General features: G+C 40.1%; 1 protein-coding gene across 1 annotated transcript in view; it reads left to right on the forward strand.

The window, feature by feature from the left end:
• The first annotated feature begins 1,037 nt into the window (after positions 1-1,037).
• RRM1 (ribonucleotide reductase catalytic subunit M1) overlaps positions 1,038-20,678 on the forward strand; it is a 39,325-nt gene continuing 19,684 nt past the window's right edge. The window contains exons 1-8 of the mRNA XM_060104377.1: positions 1,038-1,364; positions 7,518-7,606; positions 11,117-11,294; positions 12,393-12,493; positions 14,238-14,297; positions 15,148-15,187; positions 15,445-15,607; positions 20,207-20,348. Coding sequence (XP_059960360.1) covers positions 1,346-1,364; positions 7,518-7,606; positions 11,117-11,294; positions 12,393-12,493; positions 14,238-14,297; positions 15,148-15,187; positions 15,445-15,607; positions 20,207-20,348 — 792 coding nt within the window. The 5' untranslated portion in view covers positions 1,038-1,345. The remainder of the gene's footprint in view (positions 1,365-7,517; positions 7,607-11,116; positions 11,295-12,392; positions 12,494-14,237; positions 14,298-15,147; positions 15,188-15,444; positions 15,608-20,206; positions 20,349-20,678) is intronic.

The raw sequence follows: 20,678 nt of genomic DNA on the forward strand, positions 1-20,678 counted from the left end.
AGAGCATTTGCTTGCTTCACGTCTCTGTCACATTTGGTAATTCTTGCAATATTTCAAACCCTCCACCAGCCAAAAGATTACCACTCGCTGAAGGCTCAGACGGTGGTTAACATTTTTTAGCAACAAAGTATTTTTTATTAAGGTATGTACATTTTTTAAATAGACATAATGCTATTGCACACTTAATAGACTACAGTATAGTGTAAATATAACTTTATATGCACCGGGAAACCAAAAAGTTTGTGTGACTTGCTTTATTGTGATATTTGCTATATTGCAGTTGTCTGCAACCAATATCTTTGAGGTATCACTGTACTTCACAGGAACCTTGGAACCACCTTGAGGGCGGTAAGGAACCAGTGAAAGGTTTTAGGGAGGGCATGCCACGTGGGATATCATAAAAATCAGTCTGCCTAGCCCAAATCAGAAGCTTCTACACCAGCCTTGTGAATCATGTCTCACCTATTCTGACTCCCCACATTCGGTAACCAAGTCCTGTCCATTCTACCTCCACGAGCCACATCCACTGGATAATTCTAAAAGCAAATGGATCATAGCCCTGCCCTGCTCAAAACTCTGCCTGGGCTCGTTCCCATTTCCGTCAAGATAACCTCCAAAGGCCCTTGGCCTAGCAAGGCTCTCTTCCAACCTGACTGAGTGCGAGATTTCAGGCCGCCCGAAGGGCCCTGGGGCTCCCAGCCTCCGGCTGCGGATCTCAGGCTAGAGCTCAGCTCGACGACAGTCTTGGGTTATCATCATGTAACAGTCTTCAAGACAAGAAAAAGCGGATGGTTGGGGTTTTGCTATTTCAAAAATACTCGAACCGCCCTGAATTGCACGGGGCCTGCCGGCAAGAGAGGCGGAGCCACGCCTGGCTGGCTCTGCGCGCTACGTCCGGCCGCGGGGCCCCAGATTGGGCTTTGCCCACACCCAACATGGCGGCCGAAGAGCGGCGTTCCCGCCGGGCGCGCCCACACCCAACACTGCCGTGGGAGAGGCGCCGTCTCCTGGGCCCTGCCCACACTCAACATGGCGGCTGCGGGGCGAGGTCGACCCTCTGCTACGCTAGGCCTGCCCACCGGCCGCGGCGCTGGCAGCGTCGCGTGACGTCCTGCGAGCTCTGTCGCGCAGCTTTTGCGTTGTGGCTGGCGGGAGCGGGAAGAGTATTCGGATTTCCTTCCTCTGCCCTGTGGAGGGAAAGTGCGCTCTGGCCCTAACTCCAGGACCTGCACCCGAGCAACCCCTCGAGCCTGACCTTCCGCGCTCTGCCACCTTCTCGATCCCGCCGGCGCCTCAGAGCTGCAGCCGCGTCTTGCATCCCTCGGCGCCTCAGCCACTAGCTGCGATGCATGTTATCAAGCGAGGTGAGAGACCGGGGAGGGAGCGGTGGGTGAGGTACGCGGGCTGCCGCCGCCCTAGCAGTTAGCCGCGCCCGCCCGCCTCCGCCGCTTCCCGCGCTGCCGGCGGCAGCTTCCCGCCCTGTCACCTGCTCGGCCTCCTGCCCTTTCGTCAGTCTGTCCCCACCCCCCCTCTGACCTTTAGTCTGCGCCCCTTGGCTCTGCCATCCGGCCGCATGTCTAAAGAGTAACACCTTCCCTTTAGCGAATAGTAGCTGTGCGGGCACAGCTCTTTGCAGGCGGCACTTGATTCCTCACCGGGAGCCCCTGAGGTAGGGGTTATTGGGTCCGCTTCGCGGGTGAAGATACTGAAGCGCAGAGAGAGGTGCGGAGACTGCACGGTCACCCGGTTAGATGCTGGTGAGGCCAGGCTGCGAACCCATAGCGAACAACAGAGTTTTATTTGAAAGGCTTGGTCACCTGTCCTAGGCACGGGGGGAGCTAGTAAAGCAGGGGCTCTGCACCCTACCCGGGCACCTACCAGCTTCCTGATCTCTTTTGTGAGGTGAAAAACGTCAGGCTCAGATACAGACATCTCCACGGAGTTTGCCCTTCGTGAGGGATGTGTTGCCGTTTGCCCCAGGAGTGGTCCCGGAGGAGTTTGGGATCGGGACTGGCTGACCTTACCCTTGATGGGAAGAGATATGGAATTAGAGTAGGGTGGCCAAGACATCTTCTGGCAGCGTGGGGGACCGGGAAGAGCCAGGGACTTGTGTTCTTCCTCAACACTTATTTCCCGTTAGGCTTGCTGAGTACCTTCCTTTGTGTCAGTCCTTTGCTTGATTCTGTGAAATTATAAGAGGAGACAGACTTGCCTCCGGAAAAGGTTTAATCAGGTTGGAAAAACAAGAGCAAAACATACTCTTAACAGAGAACCATATGGGACGGGTACGAACACGTTCTGAGTCGACTCTACTTGCCTCTGTTGAAGCAAAGAAGTTATTTCAAAACTGTAGGCACTTAGTGAACACTGGTTGACTGATTGTTTTGTCCACTAAGCTGTGAGTGTTTCAAAGATGGGGACGTTATGCCCACACTTAGCACAGGACCTGCCGTGAATATAGATGCTCATTCATGAGTGGATGAGAATAATTATTTTAAAATATAGGATATGATAAGTGTTGTGAGTAGGCAGGTGGTTGATTTGGTTGTAACTAGGTGGCGTACAGCTGAGAGATGGAGAGGTGGACAGTGGTGGCCCTTCCTGGCATTAGTATCTTTAGAACATCACGCTCTGAATTTCCCAAGTCTCCCATTTTAGCTGATGAGACCAAAGACCAAAATACATTTTTGTATTCTTTTTTGGTCTTTTATTGGTCCATACCTGTGAGTGAGAGAGGAGCATTCAGTTTTTTAGACCTTTAGAAAGAGGTATGTAAGTATGAGGAGCCCTTATGATAAATCTGTAACAGATGAATTGAAAACTGGTGGACTTAGGGCTTCCCTGGCGGCGCAGTGGTTGAGAGTCCGCCTGCCGATGCAGGGGACACGGGTTCGTGCCCCGGTCCGGGAAGATCCCACATGCCGCGGAGCGGCTGGGCCCGTGAGCCATGGCCGCTGAGCCTGTGTGTCTGGAGCCTGTGCTCCACAACGGGAGAGGCCGCGACAGTGAGAGGCCCACATACCGCAAAAAACAAAAAACAAGCAAAAAAAAAACCTTGTGGACTTAGATCTCTGGAGTGGGTAACACCTCTGTGTTGCATTTTTAACCTTTTGGGTCCACTTTCAAATACTGTGGTTTAAAAAATACAATCTACAACAAACTCTAAAAGGCAGGTCTTATTTTGTTTCTCATTCCTTAAGAGAACATAATATGATCCAGATGGTTTGCTGCTAGACTCTGCCAGGCTTGTTTTTTCTTTTCTATTTTTTTATTAGTTATCTATTTTATACATATTAGTGTATATATGTCAATCCCAGTCTCCCAATTCACACACCCCTCCCCCGCCCCAGCGCTTTCCTCCCTTGTTGTCCATAGGTTTATTCCCTACATCTGTGTCTCTGTTTCTGCCTTGCAAACTGGTTCATCTGTAAAGCCTTGTTAATATACAACGCTGTACTTAGATTTGTTTCTTTATTTTATTTTTGATTTTTAATTTGCTTAGGATATCCCCCCCCCCCATTTTTGGCATGATGGTATAGTAGCAGACTAACTCATGTAGGTTTTGTTAATCTTAATGTGATTATTCAGGAGGGCAACTAGCAGCCTACCTAAAGTATTACTTACTGAATGTGCTAATATCTTGCTAAGCACCATGAGGGAAATAATAGAGGGAGAAGGCATCTCCATCTTCCATGATCTTAGGGCTGTTAGGGATGCAGGAATAATCCATATGAAAATTCTTAGATAACAGGAGGGAATAGTAGATGAGTTTTTCTCATCTGCTGTCTTGGGCTATTTTTCTTGGTGGGACAATATCATATTGCTCAAGGAGATTAAGGTTAAAAAAAAAAGTTGAGAACCAGTGGAACAAATGCAGTGTAGCTGAGTTGAAAAGTGTGCTTTCGGGACTTCCCTGGTGGCACAGTGGTTAAGAATCCGCCTGCCAATGCAGGGGACACGGGTTCGAGCCCTGGTCGGGGAAGATCCCACATGCTGCAGAGCAACTAAGCCTGCGCACCACAACAACTGAGCCTGCACTCTAGAGCCCATGTGCCACAACAACTGAGCCTGTGCTCTAGAGCCCGTGAGCCACAACTGCTGAGCCTGCGTGCCACAACTACTGAATCCCACGAGCCACAACTACTGAAGCCTGCGCACCTGGAGCCCGTGCTCCACAACAAGAGAAGCCACCTCAATGAGAAGCCCTCACACCACAACGAAGAGTAGCCCCTGCTCGCCACAACTAGAGAAAAGCCCGCGAGCAGCAACGAAAACCCAACACAGCCAAAGAATTTAAAAAAAAAAAAAAAAGTGTGCTTTGGACTTTAGTATAGTGTTTTCAAAACTTTGCATTTTACATCATGACTGAGTACACACACATGTATATGTAAGTATTTACATAAAACTGAAACAAAAGTTTGCAAAATAATACCTTTTAAAGCACCTGTTTGCACTCTGATAATCTCTTCTATTCCATATCCTTTGTCTATCCCTCCCTCTCTTCTCCCTTCCTCCCTCCCATCCTTTCTAATTCACTTTACAGCCGACTGTGTTACTATATTTTGCAGATCTGTGTGGATACTGTGCTGGGCACTGAGGTTACAGTGGTGAGTAGGCAGACATAGGTCTTGTTTTCAAAGATCTTTACAACAACTGAGAAAGATAGACAAGAACAATAGTATAATAAAATATGTTCAATATTCTAATAGGTAAAGTATAGGCTATAGAAGCCCATTCATTCAATTATTCAGAAGGTATTTACAGTCATTCCTCAGTATCCATGGGCATTTGGTTCCAGGACCTGCTGTGGATACCAAAATCCATGTATGCTCAAGTCCCATAGTAGTCCCTCGGCCTCTGTGGGTTTTGCATCTGTGAGTTCCAGTTCCCCATCCAGGGCTCCAACCAACTGCGGATCGTAAATTGGACATGATCCACGGTTGGTTGAATCTGTTCACGTGGAACCCATGGATACAGAGGGCTGACTATATTCAGCATCTCTTTATGCCAGGAACTGTTTTAGGTATTGGGGATTCAGCAGTGAACAAAACAAGCTAAATCCCTTTTCTCATTGGAGTTTACATTCTGCGGTGATTGACAGTAGTTAAGTGTATATAAGAAACAAGTAAACATGTAAGAATCAGTTAATTCCAGATAGTGGTTAGTGAGATGATGGTAGTAAAACAGGGTAATGTGGTAAAGATGAATGAGAAAGTAATCTTGGTTTGTATCCTCAGGGAGGGAGCTGACATTTGAGCTGAGCCCTGAATAATACTAAGAGCCAGCTATGTGAAGGTCCATGGGCTGAACGTTGCAGGTAGAGGGAATAGAAAGTTCATATCTTGTAGAAGAGGCACATCCTTGGTCTTACAGTATTAGCAAAGTCTTCCTGAAGAGAGAGTAATTTAAAAAGACAGCTTACACCCAAGAGGAAATCAGACAATTAGTGTTCTAGAGGATTTCAGAGGAAGAAGAGGTCAATGTGGGTTACAGTTGTTGGGGCAGGTTTCATGGATGTGGTGAGAGTTGAATAGTGAGTATGAGTTAGATGTATGGAAGGGTGGAACAGGGACTTTTAGGCAGAGTAAGGTATAAGCAGTGACATGGATGTGGAAATGGGAGGCCATTTTGGGACTTAGGCTATTTCACAAGGAACAGTAGAGGAGATGTGGTACCAAATTAAGGAAGGCCTTGTTTGAGAGGATAATAATGTAAGCAGGGATTAGTGATATGATAAAATCAACATGTGGCTTGAAAAAAAATGACCAAGAGGAATGATAGGCTAGAGAACAGCGGATCATTGGTCCTTCAGCCCCTTAGTGTGCCTCCACTTTCCAGTATGAATTAAGACAATTGCCATGTACTTTCTTTTTTTTTATTATTTAAAAAAATTTTTTTTTGCAGTACGCGGGCCTCTCACTGTTGTGGCCTCTCCCATTGCGGAGCACAGGCTCTGGACGTGCAGGCTCAGTGGCCATGGCTCACGGGCCCAGCCGCTCCGCGACATGTGGGATCTTCCCGGACCGGGGCACGAACCCGTGTCCCCTGCATCAGCAGGTGGACTCTCAACCACTGCGCCACCAGGGAAGCCCGCCATTGTACTTTCTGTCAGTTTCCTGATTAATTTGGCAGCTGCAGATTCTCAGTTTGCTAATATTGCCTTGTGCTCACCTGTCTGCCTAACCAGCTGGTAGAGCATTGAAGTCCAGTCCCAGTGTAGGCCAGCTAATTAACTGTATTCCAGAGTTTAAACACTGGCATATGTGAGTCTGGTTAGAAAAGGAGATCACAGTGGTGATCAGAAAGAGAAGGGCTATCTTAGTTAATATATCAGTGTTTAAGAAAAAGTAACTTGTTCTATTGATGATGGGTTACTAGTGGTATCTTATTGTTTATTTATTCTTTATCAAACATTTGAGAAAGTCCTTGGGCCAGCCAGGACTTTTTGTTAGGAAGAGCAAAGAGCAATAGGATCTAAGTCCAAAACCATAAAAGGACTAACTAGATGAGGTCCATATGTATATGCCTCCATATCTCCAAAATAAAAACTAAGAAGTTGCCTCTGGGAGATTGTTTTGAGTTACAAATAGAAAGAACTACTTCTTTACATGGTGTGAAGTAAATTCAAAGTCATTAATTACTCTAGGAGAGTATGTAAGCCAAATTTATCATGAAGATGTTAGAATGGAGACAGGTTTATAAATCATTTGGCATTCAATAAATATTTGAGTGCCTACTATGTGGTAGGCCTTGGTCTTTGGTCTGGGCACTGGGGAATACACTGGTACATCAACCGTAACAAAATCTTTTTCTTTTTGGAAATTGTATTCTAGTGGATGGGGAGAGCCACACAATAAACAAATACGTAAGTAAAATATAGAGTATGTCAGATGACCATAAGTGCTATAGAGAAAAATAAAGCATAGAAGGAGCATAAAGAGGAGCAAGACTGTGTTTGGGGCATTGCAGTTTAAAATAGAGTGATCCGGGAAAGCCTTATTGAGAAGGTGACATTGAGCAAAGACCTAAAAGAGGTATAGATAGCAAGGAGCCAGGGTTGCCGGGGTTTGGTGAGTGAGGAAGGTGGGAGAGTAGGAGATGCAGTTGGGGAAGGGGGCACACAGGCAGGTTGTGTAGGATTCTGTGGACTGTTGTAATGATTTTGACTTGATTCTGAAGGAGATGATAAACCTCTTTTGGGCAGCGGTGGGTAGTGATATGATTTTGACTTAAGTTTTAAAGAATAATTCTGCCTGTCATTTGGACAAGGTGGGGTAGGGAAATTTATTGTAAAAATCCATCTGATGTATAATGTAAGGGAAGAATCAATATAGAATCCCTACTTTTTGAAGATGAAAAAATAATCTCTTGGTGAACTATTGGGGGTCTGAATCTTTTATCTATGAAACAGCATTTCGTGTTGGCCAATTTAAAAAGTTTACATGCTGATTACATTTGATTCTTTGACATTGCTGTCTTAATAAGTGCTGACATGAATTTATGGTTTGATTCTTTAGATGGCCGCCAAGAGCGAGTTATGTTTGACAAAATTACATCTCGAATCCAGAAGCTTTGTTATGGACTCAATATGGACTTTGTTGATCCTGTAAGTAAATAGGCTTTATATCTTGGGTTCCTTGCTTCATGTGCTTCTTTTTGCTTATCTCTTATCTCTGGCCCTTCACTCTCTTGCTCTATATTTTGGTTTGGCCTTGGACATAAAATGTGAATTTATTGCTTAAAACTTTTTTTTTTCCTGGGAATTCCCTAGCGGTCCAGTGGTTAGGACATGGTGCTTTCACTGCCATGGCCTGGGTTTGATCCCTTGTCGGGGAACTAAGATCCCTCAAGCCGTGTGGCGTGGCAAAAAAAATAAAACAAACAGACAAAACAAAACAAAACAAAACTTTTTTTCTAAATTTTGTTCTGTGCTGTGATTTCTGACTTTTCAGAGAACTATAAAAGTGAGCAAAGAGGAAAACTTGACATTAACATTTTATATTAGAGGGTTCTTTGAGTAAATTATTTTATTCATAAGTGGAAAAACTTGTTTTGGAATTGTGGTCATTTGGGTAGAAACTGGTTGGAAATTTGCTTTTTTGTTATCTATGTGGAAAGAATACATTAAAGTAATATAAAAGTAATGTAAAATAGATTTCATGGCCAGCTTTTAAATTAAGGAGAGCCAGGGCTTCCCTGGTGGCGCAGTGGTTGAGAGTCCGCCTGCCGATGCAGGGGACACGGGTTCGTGTCCCGGACCGGGAAGATCCCACATGCCGTGGAGTGGCTGGGCCCGTGAGCCATGGCCGCTGAGCCTGCGCGTCTGGAGCCTGTGCTCCGCAACGGGAGAGGCCACAACAGTGAGAGGCCTGCGTACCGCAAAAAGAAAAAAATAAAATAAAATAAAATAAATTAAGGAGAGCCAGCTATTCATAAGCAAGTTGCTGTGTGTTTCTCTTTCTATACCTCCTCTACTCTAGACCCTCAGCATCCCTTATCTAGACTGCTACCTGTAGTGGTCTCTGAAGTGTTCTCCTGGTGTTCCTCTCATCTTGCCGTCTTCAAATACATCTTCCACATGGCTTTCAAAATGATCTTACTAAACGGCGTCTCTAAGAACCTTCTCTTTTTTAAACCCATACTGCCCCATCCTTATTTAGGTATTTTATCTGTACTACTCTAGCGCTTGTCCTGGCCTCATAGCGTTAACCACCTAGTATTGAAATTAATTATATGTCTCTGTCCTCCCCGAGAATTGCTGGGGAGGCCTGTATCTTGTTCTTGTGATATCCACAATGCTTAACACATATATAATTAGATGCTCAATAAATATTGAATTGACCAAAATGGTCAAAAGAAAATAATTTTTTACAGCTTTAAAATATGCTTATTATAAATTCCCTTTTACATTTAGAAATCTAGACAATAATTAGAATAGTAGAATATTAGAGTTGGAACGAACCTGAGAGATCATCTTATTTCATCTTCCTTGTTTTATAGATAAGGAAGGTCCAAAGTGAAGGGGAGTGACTTGTACAAGTGAGTGGGAGTGTAGGAGGAAGAACCTAGGTATCGTGACTCGTAGGTGTTCTGTTGCCTCATGCACACATTTCAGAGTGCAGGTGTGCTAGAGCTGACTCGAGCTTTCTAGGGTAGATTTAGTTGAAAAAGTCTACGTGTTTTTAGATCTGGCATGGTTATTAGCACACAGATGTTATTTTATTCTGAGTTCTGATTACTTGCCATGTAGCACCAGAAATCATTTAGAAGACTTAACTACTCTTTTACTGAACATGAGTTAATTGTTGGATCTGAGAAGAAAGTGATCAGGAGCAACTTGAGCTTAGATCTGAAATTTAATTGGAATAGATTTTAAACCAGTAATTACACACTTTTTTTTGAGGGGGCGTGCTTTCGTCAGCTGGGAAATGGCATTCATTTTCTGTTGGATTAATCTGTTTTTTTTTTTGCGGCTGCATGGCTTGTGGGATCTTAGTTCCCCCTCCAGAGATCGAACCCATGCCCCCTGCAGTGGAAGCTTGGAGACACAGCCACTGGACCACTGGGGAATTCCCTAATCTTTTTTTTTTTTTTTTTAAAGATTCAATAAACACATACATATATACAACTTAGAATTTGTCTTTCTTTTCTTTTTTTTTTTTTTTTTTTGCGGTACGTGGGCCTCTCACTGTTGTGGCCTCTCCCGTTGCGGAGCACAGGCTCCGGACGCGCAGGCTCAGCGACCATGGCTCACAGGCCCAGCCGCTCCGCGGCATGTGGGATCCTCCCGGACCGGGGCACAAACCCTCATCCCCTGCATCGGCAGGCGGACTCTCAACCACTGTGCCACCAGGGAAGCCCCGAATTTGTCTTTCTTGGCTTGTGCATTGTGTGTTTTATTTATCTATCTATTTATTTATTCTTTAACATCTTTATTGGAGTATAATTGCTTTACAATGGTGTGTTTGTTTCTGCTTTATAACAAAGTGAATCAGCTATACATATACATATATCCCCATATCTCTTCCCTCTTGCGTCTCCCTCCCTCCCACCCTCCCTATCCCATCCCTCTAGGTGGTCACAAAGCACTGAGCTGATCTCCCTGTGCTATGCGGCTGCTTCCCACTAGTTATCTATTTTACATTTGGTAGTGTATATATGTCCATGCCACTTTCTCACTTTGTCCCAGCTTACCCTTCCCCCTCCCCATGTCCTCAAGTCCATTCTCTAGTAGGTCTGCATCTTTATTCCTGTCCTGACCCTAGGTTCTTCATAACCATTTTTTTTTTAGATTCCATACATATGTGTGTTAGCATCGTGTGTTTTAAAGAGGGGTATCTCTTACAGTACGGTCTTGAAAACAGTGAAATGCATTGAGGTTGAATGGCATGTGGAGCCAGAAGACTTAGATAGTAAAGCTTGGGCAAGTCCCAGTAACCTGGTTCCTCATGTAAAGTGGTGATAGTTATATACCCATCTCACAGATAATTGTGAAATGTCAGAGAAGATCATGAAAGTTGAGATATTTTGTAATATGTGAAATGTTAAAGAAAGAGTAGCCATTAAATTATTTGATGACTCAGCCCCAACTCTAACTTATATCTTCATCTCCTTTCATTGGAATGATTAAAGTTTGGTTCATTTGCTTTCCTGTGCTTGTCCTTAGGTAGAATTGGGGCAAAATGGGTAAGTATGTAGCATGAACCCTGATTATATAGAGAGAATTTGAATGAAAGATGGGGAAATAATTATAGAATCATTGGTCTGTTTTCAGCTGATTCCCTGTGTGACTGTTAATCTTTGTAAAAGCTCTACTTAGATTTTAAAACTAACTTCCTTCCTTCCTCCCTTCCTCCCCCCCGCTTTCTTTCTTTCTCTTTCTCTCTTTCTTTCCACACTTCTTCATTGTATATGTAGTATGCATTTTCTAGCAGCTCTATTGGCTTATGAATTCTCATTAGTAAATTTTCCACAGCCCACCATTCTGAAAGATAATTTTTCATAAAAGGAAGTTATCTTTTATTTTGATATAAATTGATTGTTTTCTTCATTGCTCTCTTAAGGAAGCTGTTGGTTCTTGGGAAAGCATAAGTAATTCTTGGCTTTGCTTTTATAGGCTCAGATCACCATGAAAGTAATCCAAGGCTTATACAGTGGGGTCACTACTGTGGAACTAGATACTTTGGCTGCTGAAACAGCTGCGACCTTGACTACTAAGCACCCTGACTATGCCATCCTGGCAGCAAGGATTGCCGTCTCTAACTTGCACAAAGAAACAAAGAAAGTATTCAGTGGTGAGTCTAGAGGAAAAAGTTAGAAAGAATTTAGTATTCTCAGAAAATTTGTAGGGGTACTAGAATGAAACCTTGAGTGTCAAAAAGAGAAGTTCCATCTTGTTTAAAAAAGCAAAGTGTGCAGGTTAGTGGCAGAGGGAGACTAGAACTTCCTATTTCTCCATGCTGCTGACCTGCTGCATGGAAGGGTCAGTGGATACTTTTCTTTATCTTTTTGTTTCTTTTTTCTTTTTTTTTTGAAACCCATCTTTAGATGCTTGGTGGTGGTGTGGTTGGAAAAAAGAATAATATTTATTGATAATTTCTGGGTTAAACAAAGTGTTACAGTCAGTCTTTTGTCACCATTAGTCAGCACTCCCATTTTATAGCTCAGTGAATGTGGGCAAAGGAAGGTTAAATAATTTGTTAGGTATATAAAAAGTGGTATATAAGAAGTCAGCTGGTAGACTGAGAGTAGAAATCTTTCAGCTTTCAATTCGAGATCTGTTATATGGGGACTTAAACATTATATCTCCCTCTTCAGTAGATTTATTGTAAAGATATCAGTTCTCCCCAAATTGACTATGGATTCAAGTCAAATTCAGTCAGAATGCCAGCTTTGCGTATATGTGTATTATATGTATAAATGCAGAGGACTAAATACTGCTGTGATGTCTGGAAGAGAGAGGGCTTATTACTAAATGTGCATTTATAGAAGTAAAATACCTGGGATGATAGGTTTTGAATTTTAAGTTGAGTTTCTGTTTTGTTAGGATAAAAAAACTTGAGAAGAGGTTATAATTTCTGTTTTTCTTTATTTTCAACCAGCAATTCTCAATGGGGTTATATGTCAGAATCATCTGGCAGTCTTTTTCAAACTACAGGAGCCTATGCTCACTCTAACTCTGGAAGATTGTTTCCTTATTTAGCTTATAAATATATAAATTTCCTTATATATTTATTAAACGTGTGTATGTTCATTGAGCACTTTCTGTGCTAGGTACTAAGGTGGGTTGGGATGAAAAACGGTTGAGAACCACTGTTTTAAACTGTTACCTGAAGATTGAATTAGCTGTTAAGTGATTTTGATATTTTAATTTTTTGTTGTTTTGTTTTTAGATGTAATGGAAGACCTCTTCAACTACATAAATCCACATAATGGCCAACACTCTCCCATGGTGGCCAAGTCAACAGTGGATATTGTTTTGGCCAATAAAGATGTATGTATAATGCTTTTCTGGTGAAAATTTTTTTATAGATTCTTTTTTTTAAGACAATAAGCACATTTAAAAAAATTTAAACACTACAATAGATAGAGGTAAAAAGTAATTCTTTCTGCTTCTCTGAATCCTAGTTTTCCTCTCTAGAAACAGCAACATTTTGTCATTTTAAAATATATTTTTCCAGAGCTGTTCTATAATACACATATGTGTACCTTTATTTTTCCTTTTAGTGGTAGTGTACTGTGCATACTATTCTTTCTGTTACTTTTTCACTTGCAAGTATATCTTAGAGATAGTTCTTTATTAGCATTTATTAATTACCTGCATAGAATTCCATTCTATAGCTGTATCATCATTATACATATATGTAAGAATTGCTCTAGTGATGAATATTTGTTTTCCATTTTTCCCTGCAGTGAATATCCTTGTATGGTAGTGCTTTACTTGTAGATGAGTGTATTGGTAAGGTAAATCCCTTAAGTGGAATTGCTGAGCCAAAGAGTATGTACATTTAAAATTTTAGTAGACATTGCTAAACCGACTTCCAAAAAGGTGGTTCAGGTAAAATTTTGAAAGATCTTCTTGCTCAGCAACTTAAAAATTATCCATTTGTGTTTCAACCCCTTTCTTAACTACATCCCAGAGAACAGAAGGGAAAAAGATGGGTAGGTCCAGCCAGCCCTTTTGCACACAGGATTTATCTACCATGGATATCTGCATATACATTAGAACCACTTTTAATTGTAGGTAATAGAATGATTAGTCGGCTGTCTCTAAATATGTATCTGATGTTAAAGAGACTGAGAGAAAACTGAGTTGTGTGTTGTTCATTTGTATAATCTTGAAGACAGGTGAAAAACAAAAATAAAATAATGACAGCAAAAACCTGTATCTAAAAAATAAATATTGATAATCAAGTATTTCAGTTCTCCATTATTCATGCAAGGCCCCTACCTGTCTTTGGCAACAAAGATGCCCTTAAAAATTTAAGAGGAAGGGAAGAGTTTTGTATAGATTTTTCAAGTCCTTGGACATGGATCCTTATATGGAAATACTGATAGTATTTTGAAAGACTGGCTCCACATTTCTCTATCCAAAATGATTATTTGTACCTAATTGCTTTTGTTTTCTTTAAATGACTCTATAGCCTGCAAAAGCTTGTAACAATGGCCAGTTCTGCTTTAAAATATTACTGTCACAGCAGTAGTTTGTTTAAAACCTGTTAAAGGACCATGGATTTGATGAGCCTTAGAATTAACATAATTATTTATCTTATATATTGTTATGTGCAGTTTAAAATGGAAGATAAAAATACATATTAGTAATTATATTTCTCTGATACTTTTGGAGTAATAGCTAATCTAAAAACATGTTTAAGGGTGATAATATAGTCCCTTTTATGCTCATATTCTTTCCCTCTTCAGAGATGTACTGTAAACATAATAGGGAAAGTTTGGTAAGTCACATATATTTTTTTACTTATATACAACTTATACTTACATGTTTTCTTCTAGTCCTTTAATGTACATGTTTTTAAACCTAATTAGGATACTCAATTTATATAATTTTTTTTTCTTGACATCAGGTATGGATTTCTATTCTGCAACAGTAATACTTAGTGTTATCTCTTTCATATTCTATGTCAATTTTAATTCTGGAGTCAGGGCTGAAAGATACCAGAGTTTGTGAAAATAAATCTAATTATCTTAATTATGGGTTTTTTTTTTTTTACCTTCACCAGCGCCTGAATTCTGCCATTATCTATGATCGAGATTTCTCTTATAATTACTTTGGCTTTAAGGTAAATAATGGGTTTCAAATGAGTGGGAATTCCTCCTTGAATCAGGAAATACAGGTTTTTGTTTATGTTTTAGTGATACAATTATAGAGGTAGTAATTTGTTGGGAGTTGGGGGACCTGTGGGATTAGTGGGGTTAGGGTGGTGGTGGTTGTTTGAATTAAGGAAAGATAGCTTATTCATTTGCAATTTTCAAATTTTCCAAATATTACTTCTGGATACCTTTGGAGTTATACAGGTAATTTGCCAGAATGATTCTATATTCTACTGTTTATGCAACAACTGTTTATTGAATTCCTACTATGTGCCAAGTGCTTTTCTAGGTACTTTTGTGTTGATAAACAGTATTTTGTAGTGCTTGAGAACATGAATGTTGGTGTCAGACCACCTGGGTTCAAATCTCTGCTCCATTTCTTATTAGCGAGATACTTAATCTCTCTGTCCTCAGTTTCCTCATCTTTAGAATGGGGATAATAATAAAATTTCAACAGCAAATTCTCTTGAGGAGTGAGTGTGTGTGTTGCTTTGATCAATGCCTAGCCTGTTATAAGCACTTCATAAATGTTAACCATTATGATGTGGTAATGAATACTACAACTTCTGCTATTAACATTACACATAATAATATAGAGCTGGCTTTTTCCAGAAATTTTCAGGCAGTCTTTTCCAAAACAAATAGCCAATTGATAATGTTCCAAGCTAAAGCTAGTAAAACGAAATATGCTATTCTTGTCATTTAAGATTATATTAAAAACGGAAAAGATTTAAATAGATTGCCTTATTGTGAATGATATATCTACTATGTCTTTAAAAACTATGCTCTGGAAGTTTTTTGTTGTTTTGCTTTTTCTAGACGCTGGAGCGATCCTATTTGTTGAAGATCAGTGGAAAAGGTGAGACATGAATGTGTTTGTGTGTTACATTTTCTTTTCATTATATTGAAAATAGAGCTTTGAACTATTAGCCTTAGCACTTCTATTTAAACTCTAACATTTTAAACTTTAGGTTTAGTTTATGAATAATTTTGCTGCTTCTTGGTGTAAAATTTTTAAAATTGTCTTTTGGTGTTCCTTTTTTTGACTCAAGTACATATCTCAGCCTAGTTTTTCTCACATGTCCCATTATGTGAAAATTCCTCTTTTGTTTTTAGTGGCTGAAAGACCACAGCATATGTTGATGAGGGTATCTGTGGGCATTCACAAAGAAGATATTGATGCTGCTATTGAAACATACAACCTTCTTTCTGAGAAGTGGTTTACCCATGCCTCTCCCACTCTCTTCAATGCTGGCACCAACCGCCCACAACTTTCTAGGTATGTCATCTATAGTCGCTTTTAATGTTCTGAAATGCTTTTGCTAGGGAAATAAACCTTGACCTGAAGAAACTAGGCAGTTCATCACATAAAAATTAAGTTGATATACATTTTTTTTTTTTTTTTTTTGCGGTACACGGGCCTCACTGTTGTGGCCTCTCCCGTTGCGGAGCACAGGCTCCGGACGCGCAGGCTCAGCGGCCATGGCTCACGGGCCCAGCCCCTCCGCAGCATGTGGGATCTTCCCGGACCGGGGCATGAACCCGTGTCCCCTGCATCGGCAGGCGGACTCTCAACCACTGCGCCACCAGAGAAGCCCTGATATACATTTAATCACTCTTGTTCTGATTAAATGAGATTTACTTTCTGGAAAGCTCTTTTACTGCAATGTGGTAAATGAATTGAAGAGAGACAAATGCCGATAATGAAATTTTAAACATGATTGTGGTGATGGTTGTACAACTCTGTGAATATACTAAAGACCATTGATTGTATACTTTAAATGGGGAATTGTGTGGTATGTAAATTATATCTCAATAAAGTTTTTTTTTAAAGTAAATACTGACAGTAATTAGAGGACTCTAATCGTAGTCTGTATGAGAGATTATGGTATTTTGGGTTAGGAAGGTGAAAGTAGAGATTGAGAGAAATAGACAAATTCAGGAGATTTGGGAGGTAAAACTGATAGAATTTGATGATTTGGGTATGAGTCAAGAGTGGTTCCTGAGTTTATGGGTAGAGTAACAGGATTTATTATGGTGCCATTTTCTGTGAAAGGAAACATTGGAACAGAGTCTGGTAATTTGTAAAAAAAAAAAAAAAAAAAGACTAGTACACCCTAAGCAAGTTTGTTTTATCCGAGGAACTCAAGGATATGCTAACATCAAAAAGTGTATTAATGTAATTCATTGCACTAACATTTTATATCATTTAATACTTTCATAATACAAAAACTAGCAAAATAGATATAGAAAATAACTTCCTTTATTTGGTAAAAGGTAATCCACTAAAAACTTAGATCTATTGGACCTCTGTTTTCAGCATTGTAGTGGAGGCCTGAGCCAGCATTGTAAGAAAAGAAAACATAAGATTGGAAATGAGGGAACGAAACTGTAATGATTCCTGAAGAGCATCTACAGACAAATTATTAGAATTAAAAAGAGATTTCAGCAGAATATCTGGGTGTAAATTCAACATAAATTAATCAGTTTGAGTGTCTGTATTTTAGCTGTTAGAAGATTTAAGTTTAAAACATATCATAATACTGGAAGGTACCCAAGAATAAATCTAATGAAAGGTGTGTAAGGCTTTTAAGGAAAAAATTCTAAAACATAATTGAAGGACATTAAAAAACAAATAAATGGAGAGTGATCTTATATTCATAAATGGATTTAATATTGTAACAATGTCAGTTTTTCCCAAGTTAATCTATAGTTTCAGTGTAATTCCAGTCAGAATTTCAACATGCTGATTCTAAAATTTATATGGAAGAGCAAAATGCTAAGAATTATCTAGTGCTGCTCAAAGATATCAGGTCCTAATCCCTGGAACCTGTAAATGTTACTTTATAAGGAAAACAGTCTTTGCAGTTATGATTTAAAAAGATCTTGACATAGGGAGATTATCCTGAATTATTCAGGTGGGCCCTGAATCCAGTAAAAAATATCCTTATAAGAGAGAGGTTGAGGGAGATATGATACATACAGAAGAAAAGAAGGCAGTGTGTAGATAGAGGCAGAAATTGGAGTGATGTGGCTACAAGCAAAGGATCCACCAGAAGCTGGAAGAGGCAAGGGATATATTCTCCCCTAGAGCCTCTGGAGGAATGTTCTTGATTTTGACCCAGTGAAACTGATGTTGAACTTCTGGCCTCCTGAACTGTGAGAGAATAAATTTCTATATTAAGCCACTGAGTTAGTGGTGTTTGTTAGGACAGCTACAGGAAACTAATATAAATAACAAGATAGTTTTGAAGAAAAAGTCCTACAAGATTTCAAGACCACTATAAACCCATGTTTTGTCTATCCCAGAGTAAATACCATACTTTGTGATATTTACTCTGGGATAGTGTAGTATTTGCTCTGGCCACTGGAACATAACAGAGGGCTCAAAGAGAGATTCAGGCTTATATGGGAACTTGATGAATAACAGGGTGTCATTGGATTTCATTGGGAAAACAGTGCTAAGGAAATTGGTTATCCTATGGGGAAAAGTATCATTAGATTTCCCTTCTTCATGCCATATATAGAAATAAATTCAAGAGAATGTGAAAGTAAAATCTTTTAGAAGAACATATAGAGAAAATAAATACTTTCCTCCCCACTTTTTAATATGAATTTCAAACATTCAGAAAATTTAAAGAAAAGGACAGTGAACTCCACCCATGTACTCACTTCTGCCTAGATAAAAAAATTACTAACATTTTGCCATATAGATGTTTTTTTTTTTTTTTTTTTTTTTTTTTTCCGGTACGCGGGCCTCTCACTGCTGTGGCCTCTCCCGCCGCGGAGCACAGGCTCCGGACGCGCAGGCTCAGCGGCCATGGCTCACGGGCCCAGCCGCTCCGCGGCACGTGGGATCCTCCCGGACCGGGGCACGAACCCGTACCCCCCGCATCGGCAGGCGGACTCTCAACCACCGCGCCACCAAGGAAGCCCCATATAGATGTATTTTTATCTTTAAAATTAAAAAAAATTTTTTTTTTGGCTGAGTCATTTGAAAGTGAGCTGCAGACATCATGACTATCAACCTACATCTTGATAGATTATATATGACCTCAGAGTAGTGAAGGATTTCTTAAAATAGATATAATAAGCAAACAATATAAGGAAAAATTGACTACATTAAAATTTAAAACTTCTGTGAACCAAATACCGTGAAAAAAGTTTCAGACTGGGAGAAGATATTTGCAATGTATGTTAACTGTTGAAGGATTATAAGAAAAAGACACAAAACAAAATAGAAACATGGGCTAATTTTTAGAAGAAACTGATTGGCTAATAAACACGTGAGATGATAAACTTTGTTGGTGATTAAGAAGATGAAAGTTAACATCATAATGAGATATTTCATACCCAACAGATTGATACAAATTAAAAGGCTGATAATAGTATTGGTAAGAATGTGGAACATAGGGAACTCTCATGCATTGCTAGATGGAGTATACTTACCCATTCACTTTGGAGAATCTTTAGTAAAGTGGAACACATGCATATCTTTTGACCCAGAAATTCTTCTCCTAGGTTTTTTTTTTTTTTTAAACCATCTAATTATGAATTTACTTATTTATTTTTGCTGTGTTGGGTCTTTGTTTCTGTGCGAGGGCTTTCTCTAGTTGCGGCAAGTGGGGACCAGTCTTCATCGCGGTGGGCGGGCCTCTCACTATCGTGGCCTCTCTTGTTGCGGAGCACAGGCTCCAGACGCCCAGGCTCAGTAGTTGTGGCTCACGGACCTAGTTGCTCCGCGGCATGTGGGATCTTCCCGGACCAGGGCTCGAAACCATGTTCCCTGCATTGGCAGGCAGATTCTCAACCACTGAGCCACCAGGGAAGCCCCTCTCCTAGGTTTATACCCTATAGAAATCCTTAGACATAAGCACAAGGAGATATGTTTAAGAACTTTCACAGCAGCATTGTTTAGAATAGCAAACAAATTGGAAATAATCCAAATGTCCACCAGTAGGCAAATGGACAAATATATTGGTGTATTCATACAATGGAATACCTTACAGAGTGAAAATAAACTAGTCCTATATGTATCAGTAGGAATGAATCTCTAACACAGTATTGAGTTAAATAAAAGTGGGTTGCAGAGAGATAAATTAATATGGAACCAGAAATTTAAAAAATGTGGAACATATGTCAATGCTAAAAGAACGTAGAAAGGCATGGAAATGGTATATGATTGTAATTAGGTCATATTTGTAGTATCTTATTTCTTGAGGTAGGTGGTAAGTACAAAGTATATGTTATATTATTCTCTCTGCCTTTCTGAATGTCTGAATATTTAATATAAAAAGTCAACAGAGTCCATCTGATTGGTTGAATATTTAAGTTAGTGAAGGGATCATTGGAAGACTAAGGTTCCTGGGGTAGGAGGATAAGATCCAAAGCACAGGTAGAAGGATTGTCTTCAAAAAGACTGTAAGGAAGCTAAATTTTGATGGACATACCAAATTTGGTTCAGTATTGGATAGGTGGGGTTTTTTTTCATAAATGTTTAATTTTTCTTGGCTTACTAATAGGTTGAAAAGGTGTTATGTATGCTTAGGAATTTACATGAGAAAATGTTATAATGGCACATTTACAGTCTGGTGAACATGGAAGCTAATATTTTTAGACTTATCTCTAAGCCTTCCTTCCAGGCTTAGAATCTAGGGTAGGCAGCAAGGTGACCTTAAAACAATATATGTTGATATATCTTATTGTGTTATATCCAGTAAAAAGTTTTGTTTTGTGTTTTTCCTTCTAAAAACCCGTAGGAATTTTGTAAGCTTCAAATTGTTTATTTGCCTAACTTACTGTCTTTGGATTATATAGTCATTTTTTGATTCTGCTTTGCTTCGGTTCCTTGCTGAGTTGTGACTTTTTTCCCCTGTAGCTGTTTCCTTCTGAGTATGAAAGATGATAGCATTGAAGGCATTTATGACACTCTAAAGCAGTGTGCATTGATATCCAAGTCGGCTGGGGGAATTGGTGTTGCTGTGAGTTGTATTCGAGCTACTGGCAGCTACATTGCTGGGGTAAGCCTCTGTTGTGTGACTAAAAGTGTATAGGCTTAGGGGGATTCAGCTCCATAAGCAACCAGGCTTGTGATTGAGAGGGCATTTGCTGGGGCTTGGGAGACATGGATCTCTGTTAATTATTTGCTGGCTGTGTGACTTAGACTGAGTAATTTCACTACTTCTGGTCTCATTTTCATCTGTCTTATTAGAGGTTGATTAGATGGTCTCTAGGGTCAGATTTTGGAATCCTGATTTATTTTAGCAATAATGATAGCATTATTATTATTCATTGCTCACTACATGCTGAATCTGTTGTAAGAGTTTTATGTGAATTACACATTTAACCCT

Source organism: Mesoplodon densirostris, chromosome 7, assembly GCF_025265405.1.
Source record: "Mesoplodon densirostris isolate mMesDen1 chromosome 7, mMesDen1 primary haplotype, whole genome shotgun sequence".
Lineage (NCBI taxonomy): Eukaryota > Metazoa > Chordata > Mammalia > Artiodactyla > Ziphiidae > Mesoplodon > Mesoplodon densirostris.